Source organism: Crocuta crocuta, unplaced genomic scaffold (assembly GCF_008692635.1).
Source record: "Crocuta crocuta isolate KB4526 unplaced genomic scaffold, BGI_CrCroc_1.0 scaffold170, whole genome shotgun sequence".
Classification (NCBI taxonomy): Eukaryota; Metazoa; Chordata; class Mammalia; order Carnivora; family Hyaenidae; genus Crocuta; species Crocuta crocuta.
The window spans coordinates 8646809-8658955 of record NW_027527853.1 but is presented as its reverse complement, the minus strand read 5'-3'; the positions used below and the strand labels follow the sequence as shown (position 1 = coordinate 8658955).

At 39.3% G+C, this 12147-nt stretch overlaps 1 protein-coding gene across 1 annotated transcript in view; it reads left to right on the top strand.

The window, feature by feature from the left end:
- The window catches only part of IFIT5 (interferon induced protein with tetratricopeptide repeats 5), a 12267-nt gene extending 398 nt beyond the window's left edge, over nucleotides 1-11869 (top strand). The window contains exon 2 of the mRNA XM_077780036.1: nucleotides 8903-11869. Within this exon, the coding sequence (XP_077636162.1) occupies nucleotides 8903-10346 (1444 nt within the window). The 3' untranslated portion in view covers nucleotides 10347-11869. The remainder of the gene's footprint in view (nucleotides 1-8902) is intronic.
- Nucleotides 11870-12147: the final 278 nt, after the last annotated feature.

Sequence of the window (12147 nt, the reverse complement as noted above, 5' to 3'; positions counted from 1 at the left end):
GTCCGCGGTCGGAACTGTCGGGTCGGGGAAGCCAGGCGACGCGCCCCGGGAGCCTGTGCCCTCCCTGCGGCTCTTCTCGGCGGCGGCGGCGACGACGACCGTGCTTGGTTGTCGTCCAGCCCCGGGGCCGTTCCGGGGCGGCTTCTACGTGGCACGGGTCTCGTGAGGCCCGTCGCCTTCTTCCTCTTCCCGGGACCGCAGCTGCCATTTCCCCGAGGTGGACAGACACGGTTTGGCCGCAGCCCTGCAGTTGCCACCTGGGTCTGCCACTGCCATTTTGCCTTTCCGATTCTGGGTCTGAGCCCTTCCCTTCCTGGGAGCTGCCTTTGTGCCGCGTCCAGATAGATTCTTATTGTTCCTCCCAATCCGCTAGTTTATGGGGGTGCCTTCATCTGTCTCCCTTACTACCTTTTTGGTGGTGGCGTCCTCTTCTCACCCGTTTCGTATCCGCGGGGGCTGGCACCCTGCCCGGTGCGCGATTAGTGAAGCAGTTAGTGAGTTGACGGGTGAGATGTGGGGCTCCCGAAGCAGATAGCCCTTTCTTCTCAGTCCTGACTCAGAACACCTACTAGTTGGGTGACCCAAAGCAAAGTTGCTTAAACGCTCTCAGTCTGTTCGTTATCTGTGCAAATTACTGGCATCCAAATCTTAGGCCTGTGGAGTTAATGCATGGCGGAGTACTTAACAATGCAAATGCTTATTATTTTAAGTAAAAAAGATATTTAGTAAGTGCCTTGCTTCTCACATTTGTAGGAAGGGAGGGAGGTGTAGGAAGGTGCCCAAAGAAAGGAGGAGGAAAAGAGGGGTGCTCTGTATGTGTATGCAGAATAGGCTGGAAGAGGGGTGGACCCCAGTGGGGACTAACTGTCTCCCAAGGACGGTGAAAGACTGCTTCTTACTGGAAAAAAGCCCAACATTGCCTAAAGATAAATGTTGCGTTTTCAGACACAATAGCCTCTCTCTGCCAGCTTCCCAGAGACTGAGTATAAAAATTAAGCAGAGTTTAGGGGCGCCTGGGTGGCTCAGTCCGTTATGCATTGGACTTCGGCTCAGGTCATGATCTTAAAGTTGGTGGGTTCAAGCCCCGGGTCGTGCTCTGTGCTGCTAACAGCTAGCTCAGAGTCTGGAGCCTGCTTCAGATTCTGTATCTCCCTCTCTCTGACCCTTCCCTGCTCATGCTGTCTCTCTCTCTCACTCTCTCTCTCTCTCAGAAATAAAAAAAACATTTTAAAAAATTAAGCAGAGTTTAGAAAGTAACACTTCTCATGTCATCCAGTAGAGCGTAAAGTCCATAGTCTGGGCAAGGCACTTCAGTGACTGAATATCCCATGGAGATCTCACAACCACATTCATATTACCCGAGGCAGCCAGCCCTCCTTATCATTCCTGAGCTGGGCTGGTGTAAACCTTCACAACAGAAGCAGATGTGCACTTTACTATAAGGATGGGCAGGGGGCTGGTTAGCCCATTTGTCACGGATCTGGGCAGGCTGTTAAGGGGATGTCTTGCCCATGATTTTCGTGCAGTTACACCAGAATAAGGAACAAACTACCCAGGGACAGTCATACCAGGTTTCCCAGTTAGGACCATAGGAAATAGTCCAAAACTTATTTTCAGAATCCAAACAGAGCCAGACAGAGAGTATGCCAAGATAAAAGACAAGGGGAATAGGGAGAACTGCAGTGGGAGAAAGTTTGGAGCCAGTAGTAGGAAGCGAAGAACTAGTAGGAATTCCCTCATCTGGAATTCAGGTCAACAAATATTTATTGCGCTTCTATGAATTGCCTAGAATAATAGATTCTAGGGACACAGATACAAAATCAGAACAAGGTCCCTATTCTTATGGGGCTGTATTTAAAATGGGGGAAATAGATAAACAATAGATCAATTCAGAGAGTGGTAAGAGCTACGAGGAAAATTAAATAGTGAAATGAGCTAAGAGAGTGATACTGAATATAGGGGGCTCTTATTTTTTTAATTTTTAAAAATGTTCTTAATGTTTATTTTTGAGAGAGAGAGAACGTGAGCATGAGCTGGGGAGGAGCAGAGAGAGAGAGGGAGACACAGAATCAAAGCAGGCTCTAGGCCCAGCTATCAGCACAGAGCCTGATGCAGAGCTCGAACTCACAAACCACGAGATGGTGACCTGAGCCGAAGTTGGAGGTTTACCTGACTGAGCCACCCAGGCATGTCTGGAGGGGGCTATTTTAGATACTTCTGCCACAGGTGGCCTCCTGGGTCAGGAATGTTAGAGCTGAGTTACAGAAAAGAGCTAATCATGTAAAGATTTAGTAAAAGGCGAAAGATCTATGCGATCTGAAGAGAAACCAGAGTATTCATCATGTGAAGATTTAGGAGCAGAACATTCTAAGAGTAAAACCAACAGGGATAAAAGTCCTTAAATTTGATATTTGAGAGAGGAAGACAGTCTGTATGTCCAAAACATTGAATGAGGAGGAAAGTAAGTAGAAAAGGTTGGACAGGTAGACAATGCCAAGTCCTTTAGGGACTTCGAGGACATGACAAGGGCTGGATTAATATTTAAGGGTGTGGGGAAGCCATTCGGAGATTTTAAGCCTGAGACTGATATAATTTGGTTCACATTTTCAAAAGTTTACTAGTAGCCTGAGGGGATCAAGAGCCAAGGCTGGGAGACCAGATATTTGCCCCATCTCAAAGGAAAGGTGATTGTGGTTTAGACTAGGAAAACAACAGCAGAAATGGAGAAAAATGGATAGATTTGAGGAATATCTGGGTGATAGAATTAACAGGAATTCCTGTTGGATTGGATGAGGGGTTGAAGGAAAAAAAAAAGAAATCAGATTACTCCTAGATTATTTGGCTTGTGGAACTAAGAGGTGCCAGAAAAACCCGTGAGGTCCTGAGGAACAGGCTCAAGAAATCCAGATTTCTGGACTGGCTATGTTTATTTGAGATGCCAGTTGAACTACTTCCTTTTTATTTTTAGTGCTTATTTATTTTAGAGGGAGAGAAAGAGGGAGACAAAGCGAGAGGGATGGAGGGTTAGAGAGAGAGAGACACACAGAATCCAAAGCAGGCCCCAGGCTCTGAGCTGTCAGCACAGAGCCAGATGCAGGGCTCAAACCCACGAACTACCGAATCATGACCTGAGCAGAAGTCAGATGCTCAACCAACTGAGCCACCCAGGCCCCCCGGATCATTTTTAATATATTTTTACCTAGCTTTTGTTGTTTGAGAAAATCACTAATTATTCTTAAGTAATCTTTCTGCCACTCCTTATCTAAAGCACTCTGCACAACAAGTCCTGGTGAGAAATAGTTCATCTAAAACAACTGCAGCAATGTAGAATGTTGTGACTTTAGATTGAGGGCTCATATCTGAAACCATTGTTTTCTTAACATGAGACCTTTAAATAAAATAAATATCTGGCATGTCCTTTTTTTTTTTTTTACAGTTTATTTATTTTTGAGACAGACAGAACATGAGCAGGGCAGGGGCAGAAAGAGAAGGAGACACAGAATCTGAAACAGGCTCCAGGCTCTGAGCTACCAGCACAGAACCCAATGCAGGGCTGGAACCCACAAACCGTGAAATCATGACCTGAGCTGAAGTCGAACACTTAACCCACTGAGCCACCCAGGCACCCCATGGCATGTCCTTTCTAATGGGCAGCCACACAGACTTCTTACTTACTCTTTAAGCTGCTCTCTAAAATCCCTTTATGTTTGTTTGGTTTTTTTTTAGGTCCTCCCAAGGCAAAGTAAGTTTTAAATATATTATATATCATATATTTTAAAGTAAATTCTTCTGTAAACAATCTCTAATTTTTATATTAAAGAAGTAGTATACCATTATGGTCAAAAGGCATTAGTTTTTGAGTCAGACAGAACTAGGTTTGAATCTGGTCTCAGTTTATAGTTGTGTAACCTTGGACATGTAATTTAAACTCTTATCTCCCTGTCTTCATCTATAAAATTGGGAAAATAATAAAAGGTTCTTATAAAAATTAGATATAATTTGTATAAAGTGCTTGGCACACTGCCTGGAATATAATAAATTATCAATGAATGGTAGCTTCAGGGTTGTTTTTTTTAATGTTTCTGTATTTGCTTCCTTTTTTTAAGTTTATCCATTCACCTTGAGAAAGAGAGGGAGAGAGAGAGAGCATTGGGGGAAGGGAAGAGAGAGAGAGAGAGAGAGAGAGAGTCTCAAGCATCTCTGCACTGTCATGGCAGAGCCAGATGCAGGGCTCAAACTCATGAACTGTGAGACCATGACCTGAGCTGAAATCAAGAGATGGACACTCAACCAACTGAGCTACCCAGGTGCCCCAGCTTCAGGGTTTTTTTTTTTTTTTGAGTATTCATCTGATTCTAGATAGGATGTTATAAATAGTGTAACATTCATACTAAGGAACCTAGTGAGCACAGGTGATTTGTTTAAGTTGTTGTTTACCATTTAATTTAGCTCTTCACCTTGAATAAAATAGCAAAAATTTCAAGTTAAAGGAGTCTCTAACCTATTGGGCTTGAAGCCTTTTTATCTGTCTCCAACTCTCCTGTCCTATACAGTAGCCATTAGTCGTATACATGGTTATTATAATTAATTAAAAATAAATAAAAAATTAGATTCTTTAGCTATACTAGCCACATTTAAAGTGATCAGTGGCCACATGTGGTTAGTGTCTATTATATTATACAGCACACATAAAAACATTTCCATCATGTTAGGAAGTTCTTTTGGAAAGCTCTAGTATAGAACCTACTACATATGCTAGAGTGTGAGACCTGGATATTCATGTGTGTGTATGCACAGAGAGAATGAGAATAAATATGAAAAAACTATAAAATTAATAATTTTATTAATAATTATAAACTAACTTAACTCCTAAATATAATATTAAGTCAATTATTAATCTTTACATTTAGTATTTATAAAAATTGGAAAACAATTCATGGAGTAGTATATTGGCTTATAAATATGAAATGTTTTTATTTTTCCAATCATTACTACTAATTGTGCAGTTAGTTCAGGTCTCTAACTCTTCTGTCAGTTTTGGCTATTAGGACAGGCTTTCCAGTTCATAAAGACTGCCTGATTCTGTTTAAAACCTCAATCTAATTTTTTTTTCTTTTGAGAGAGAGAGCATGCATGCATAAGCAGAGGAGGAGCAGAGGGAGAGGGAGAGAATCTTAAGCAGACTCCACACCCAGTACTAGCCTGGCATGTGAGATTATGACCTGAGCCAAAATCAAGAGTTGGACACTTAACCAACTGAACCACCCAGATGCCCCATCATTTTTGATTTAAAGCATTTTTCACCTCCTCAGCTCCCACCAACTATTGATGTAAGTGCTATACAGAAAGGGAAATGTGATAGACTAGACTTTAGGATGACTGGCAAGGTGGGGATGCAGCTTTAGCTAAGGCTATTAGGGGTACCACTCTTTGAAGAGCTGACATTTGAGCCAAGACCAGAATTGTGAGAATAAGTAAGCCTAGAACTCTCTTAGGAAGAGTTCACAGAGGGGTGCCTGGGTGGCTCAGTCAGTTAAGTGTCCAACTTCGGCTCAGGTCATGATCTCACAGCTCATGGGTTCGAGATCCATGTCAGGCTCTGTGTTGACAGCTCAGAGCCTGGAGCCTGCTTCAGATTCTGTCTCCCTCTCTGACCCTCCCCTGCTCACACTGTCTCTCTCTCTCTCTCAGAAATAAATAAAACATTAAAAAAAAAAAAAGAGTTCACAGAATGAGGGAATAAAAAGTACATGCAGATGCACTTAGGGTGATACATACTTGTCAGAAGAAATAACAAAGAAATTAAAAAATTTTTTTAATGTTTTATTTATTTCCGAGAGAGAGAGAGAGAGAGAGAGAAAGCGATACAGCATGAGCAGGGGGGGGTCAGAGAGAGGGGGAGACACAGAATCTGAAACAGGCTCCAGGCTCTGAGCTAGCTGTCAGCACAGAGCCCGATGAGGGGCTCAAACCCACGAACCGTGAAATCATGACCTGAGCCGAAGTCGCATGCTCAACCAGCTGAGCCACCCAGGCGCCCTCAAAGAAATTTTTTTAAAGGTCTTTATGCCTGGAATGCAGTGAGTGGGAGGAAAGTTGTACAAAATGATGCCAGAGAAGTAGACATGGGCTGGATGACATGGTTAGAAGTTTGAGAAGAAAGATAAAGATTTGAATATTAACAATGTATAGCTTCACTTCTGCTTCATGTTTTATCTTTCTTGCAGTTATCCCCACCTCTCTCCCACAAACATCATTTTCTCCCTTACTACTGGATCATTCCTATTAGCATATCATTAAGTTATTAAAAATATTGTGATTAAAAATTATTTTGACAGTTCCCTTAGCCTCCCACCTTCTCTCCAGATATAGCTCTATTTCTCTGCTTCCTTCATGGTAAAATTCCTTGAAAGAGTGGCCTGTAAAATTCCTTGGAAGACCAAACCAGGGTTTCTCAATCTCAGCGTTATTCACATTTTCGGCCGGATAATTCATTGTTCTTGGGACTGACTTAGACATTGTGTAGCAGCATCCCTGGCCTTACCCAGTATATGCTAGTAGCATTCCACTAGTGGTGACAACCAAAATTATCTCCAGACATTTTACCAGGTGTCCCCTAGGGGGCAGAAGCACTGTGGTTGAGAAGAAGATTCTGCTCTCAGATCTTTTATGATTGCCTTCATTTCAGTGTTGAGATCTTACTTCAATTGCCCCTTTCTACAAAGGCTATTCCTTCATAATCATAACGAAAGTACTTCCCTAGCCACCATCAGCCTTACCCCATTATTCTGATTTTTTTCTTAGCTTAACACTTACTGCTATCTGGAATTATATTGTCCATTTGTTTTCGTATTAATTTGTTTGAATATTTGTTTTCCATCAACTCCTTTTGTTCCTTTCTCTCCCAGAATGGAATTGCCATGAAGAAAGGGCTGTTTTATTCTTGTTCACTTGTTCATTACTATATCCATTGCAACTAGAATATTGCCTGGCATATATGGCATGAGGTGGTCAATAAATATTTTGATGGCACTATTACTATAATTCCCATAAACATGTATATACCTATATATTTATATCTTACATACAAGGGAGAAAAGGATTCTACATGTATATACCTATATATTTATATCTTACATACAAGGGGGAGGAGGATTCTGTGTGCATCAGAAAGGGAAATAAACACACATTCACACACTCATGCCCTATAAACTGTTCACATAATTAGGGCATTTTCATCTTTGAGAGAGTCCTTAAGGACTTTATTTTCTCTACATTTCTTAATTATGTTAATAGTAGATTTAGAAACTGTTTCCTGACTGGCACACCACCACTATCAGCAAAACAAATGGATAAAGCCAGAAATGTTAATTAGTTGCAGACAACAGAAACCTAACTCAGAGTGGCTTAAGCAGGCAGAGAGAGGTTATTTCCTTAAGTCAATAGAAGTCGGGGGTAAACAAGGTAATCCAGGTAAGGCCATATAGTTATCTTCCAGTCTAAGCTCTGCATTCCTCTATGTTAGATTCTTTCTCAAGCAGGCTGACTCTCCCTGAGTTTGAAAAGATGTCCACCACCAAATACAAGCTTATATTCTACCAACTTAAAATTCTTAGAAGAAAAGGAGATAGTTCCATTGAAGTCCTATTTCAACAAAATTATATTTTAATTGGATTATCTCTGAATAAATCCCTGGGGCCAGGTGATGGCCAGAATATCATGTGCCTTCCCAGACTAAGTGGTAAGTAGCCTATTTCAAATCACATGGACTGAGAGTAGAGGGAGATGTTCCAGCAATGGAAACCAAAAGAAGGGGTCCTTACCAAGTAAAAACCACAGATGTCCACAGCATCTGGACTATGTACACTTCCTGGGTCACTTGCAAGGAACTTTATGCTGAGTTATAATTGACTCTTTACTTATAAGGTCTGTATAGGCAGGTTTATGTCTTGTTTACAGTTACATACCAAGGGTTGTCTAGAAGATCTTACACATAAAAGGTTCTCAGTAATGAATAAATATTTCCTTGTCCTTCCTTCCTCCTTCATCTTCCTAGTTTCAGAGATAGTGCTTCCAGTGTGCTCTGTAGATATTACACTGTACCTTGCACAAAGGGAGCTCAATAAATATTGTGAAGTGAATTTTAAGGGCAATGATAAGGTAACAATTAGTATTAGCTATTGTTGCCCACAACCCCAGAGTTCAGAAGGATGTAGCACTTATATCAAATCTATTAAGCTTACTAAATTTCCTTTTGCCATTTTTTTTCCATCTTTCTGGAAATATCTGTTACTCTTCTTTTATCTATATTAAACTTATGCTTCTCCCATCTTGTGGTATACTAGTTACTGTGTGTTTCTGTGACTTTTCTTTCTGTGGGGTTTCCTTCCTCCCTTTCTTCCCTTCCTCTCTCTCTCCTTCTCGTCCTTCCTTCCTTCCTTCACAAAAATGATATATTGGTATGGCTTCTGTGTCTCTTTCAGTGTACTACTTTTTCTTATTTCTCACCCCTTCTCCCTCTTCCTACTCATAATACAGAAATGGAATTTTTATATTAATTATTGACTGTGTATTCTTAATTTTTAAGGTAAGTAAATAAAAACATTTTAAATTCCTCTTTGTAAAAATTGGAGATACTGGTGGGTTAGTCACTGCCAAAAGGAAATATCCTGTGATATAGAAAACCCTGATATCTCTCCAGAACTGCTTTTGTGATAATGAGAATATTTCTAGAATTTAACTTTACACAAAGAAAATTAGTATAAAGTTATAGAGGACTAGTGCTTAAACTATAAGATCAAATAAAAGATAGAGGTGTTGTTAAGCAAAAAACTGTTTAAGGTTTAAAGATTGATTATTTCTTTTATTTCTTCAAAATTAAAAAGGATTTTATCTTTGGCAGTGAAATTCCTAAGGACTCCTTGAAGGCCCTTCTCTTGGAGTTAGAATGTCACTTTACATGGAATTTACTTAAGGAAGACATTGACCTGTTTGATGTGGAAGATACAATTGGGCAACAGCTTGAATTTCTTACCACAAAATCCAGACTCACTCTTTATAACCTATTGGCCTATGTGAAACACTTAAAAGGCCAAAATCAAGATGCCCTAGAATGCTTGGAACAAGCAGAAGAAATAATCCGGCGAGAACACTCAGACAAAGAGGAGATACGAAGTCTGGTCACTTGGGGAAACTATGCCTGGGTATATTATCACATGGACCAGCTCAAAGAAGCTCAGATGTATATAGACAAGATAGCGAAAGTTTGCAAGAAATTGTCCAGTCCTTCTAACTACAAGTTGGAGCGTCCTGAGATTGACTGTGAAAAAGGGTGGGCACTCTTGAAATTTGGAGGAAAGTATTACCAAAAGGCTAAAGCAGCTTTTGAGAAGGCTTTGGAAGTGGAACCTGACAATCCAGAATTCAACATTGGCTATGCCATCACGGTGTATCGGCTGGATGATTCTGACAGAGAAGGGTCTATAAAGAGCTTTTCTCTGGGCCCCCTGAGGAAAGCTGTTACCCTGAACCCAGATAACTCTTACATTAAGGTTTTTCTGGCACTAAAGCTTCAAGATGTACATGCAGAAGCTGAAGGGGAAAGGTATATTGAAGAAATTCTGGACCAAATATCATCCCAACCTTATGTCCTTCGTTATGCAGCCAAATTCTACAGGAGAAAAAATTCCTGGGACAAAGCTCTTGAACTTTTGAAAAAGGCCTTGGAGGTGACACCAACCTCTTCTTTCTTGCATCACCAGATGGGACTTTGCTATAGGGCACAAATGATCCAAATCAAGAAGGCCACACGCAACAGGCCTAAAGGAAAGGATAAACTAAAAGTTGATGAGCTGATTACATCTGCTATATTTCATTTCAAAGCAGCTGTGGAAAGAGACTCTATGTTTGCATTTGCCTACACGGATCTGGCCAACATGTATGCTGAGGGAGGCCAGTATAGCAATGCTGAAGACATTTTCCAGAAAGCCCTTCGTCTGGAGAACATAACTGATGATCACAAACATCAGATCCACTATCACTATGGCCGCTTTCAGGAATTTCACTGTAAATCAGAAAGTACTGCTATACACCATTATTTAGAAGCCTTAAAGGTCAAAGATCGGTCCTCCTTACGTACCAAATTGACAAGTGCTCTGAAGAAATTAGCTATCAAGAGACTTAGTCACGATGCTTCAGATGTGCAGAGTTTAAGTGCCCTAGGGTTTGTTTATAAGCTGGAAGGAGAAAAGAGGCAAGCTGCTGAGTACTATGAGAGGGCCCAAAAAGTAGATCCAGAAAATGCAGAATTCCTTACAGCTCTCTGTGAGCTTCGACTTTCTATTTAAATACCTACTCTAGGAAATTAGTTCTAAGCTTTTCTCTCCATTTTGGGTTATATTTTTTTGTTTATTTTAATCCATTGTTCACTATAGAGCTAGTTCTTTTGAGTGATTATTATGTACTAAGCATTATGCTAAATACTATTTTTTTATATACATAATGATGAATCTTTTGCTGTTTTCTTTTAAATTAATATAATCCTTTGAGAAGCAGAAACATTTCAGCAATTATAACTCTTAAAAATATGGCCATTATGACTTTATACCCTTTATCTTTGCTATTTGTAATATTTTTTTATTAAAGTTTTTCAAATTTTCCATATTCCTCACACAGTGATTTATAATATAATTCTGTGTAAATCCTTGACACCTAGGTCAGGAAAATTCTTTCAGGAGTGCAGAATTATATATTCGTTAAGCTCAACTATGTAGCTTCCAAAAGATGGACCCTTCAGTTACAGATGTTCTCACTTTGATAAGAGTATTTATCAACCTGATAGTCACCTAAAGAATCCTCTTGGTGAAAGAAAAATGTTTATAATAATAAAAAGCTTGTTATTTATGGTGACTTTAATAAAAGAAAAATCTAAAACAGGAAAAAAAAAGATTTCTTTAAATACAGAACTTAAGGGACCCATGAGAAATCACAAGTATTTATTATCTCCCAAAATATGTTCAATAAGTAGCTAGAAATAGTTGTGATAAAAAAATGAATAATGGAACATCATATCTCAAGTTTCTCTGGTTTTCAAAACTAGAAGAATGAACTTAAACCGATCTAGATGAAATTAATTTTATTCCTGCACATTAAAGTTACAGCATTTTTAGGTTAAAATCCTTGAGTTAGAAAGCAGACCAAATGGGAAACTGGGAGAAATGATAAGTAAATGGGTAGAATAGATGTTCCTAACATATATCCCTAGATTACCAAGATTTCAGTGATTTGGGTTTGGGTCTAGACTGGATTGTTCATATGAGAACAATTTCTGGTCTTTGGTTAACTATTTTAGTATTCTAAAGTTACTTCTGTCAAGCTTTTTCTTTTGTCTAAAGTTTTCAGACTGACATGTTTTCCTATAGATCTTTTCCATTTTAATATCCATCTTGAAGGGTCACTGCTTAAGGGCACTTACCCCAGGGGATGTTTTTAATTGGGATATTGCTAAAATTAGCTTTTGTAATGTTATTTTTTTGATTATGGACTACACAGTTATATTTACCACCACAGTATTAGTGGGAAAGTGTGCCATGTGATTTAATTCTCCATAACCTCTAATGTAGCTCTTAAAACTAATGTATATATGTTTGTGTGTTTTTTACTTTTTGTTACTTAAAAATTTTTTTCTATTATGGTTTTGATTATTATAAAAGTAGTGAATTCTCAATGTAAAACTTCAAACTTAAGCATATGAATTTAAAATAAGAGGAGTCTTCTCACCCTTCTCTAATTCTATGCCCCCATGGTAATCTATTAACAACTTAATATGTATCTTTCCAGATATTTTTTCTATGCATATTCAAACATACATCCATGCTACAATGTATTTCATAAATTAAANTCCTGATCTCTCAGTAGAAGCATTTGTCACACCCTGCAGCAAATGTTTTATTTTGCAGCAAGTCATTTCCCCCCACTGGGAGTAATGTAAATTAAGGCTATATTCCCAAGTAAGGAATTAGCACACAATGTAATACAGTTATGATATCAAAACAATGATACAACTATAAGCCTCTACTTAAATATTTAGATTTTAAAGTCTATTAACTGACTTTAAAATTAACTAGAGGGGTGCCTGGGTGGCTCAGT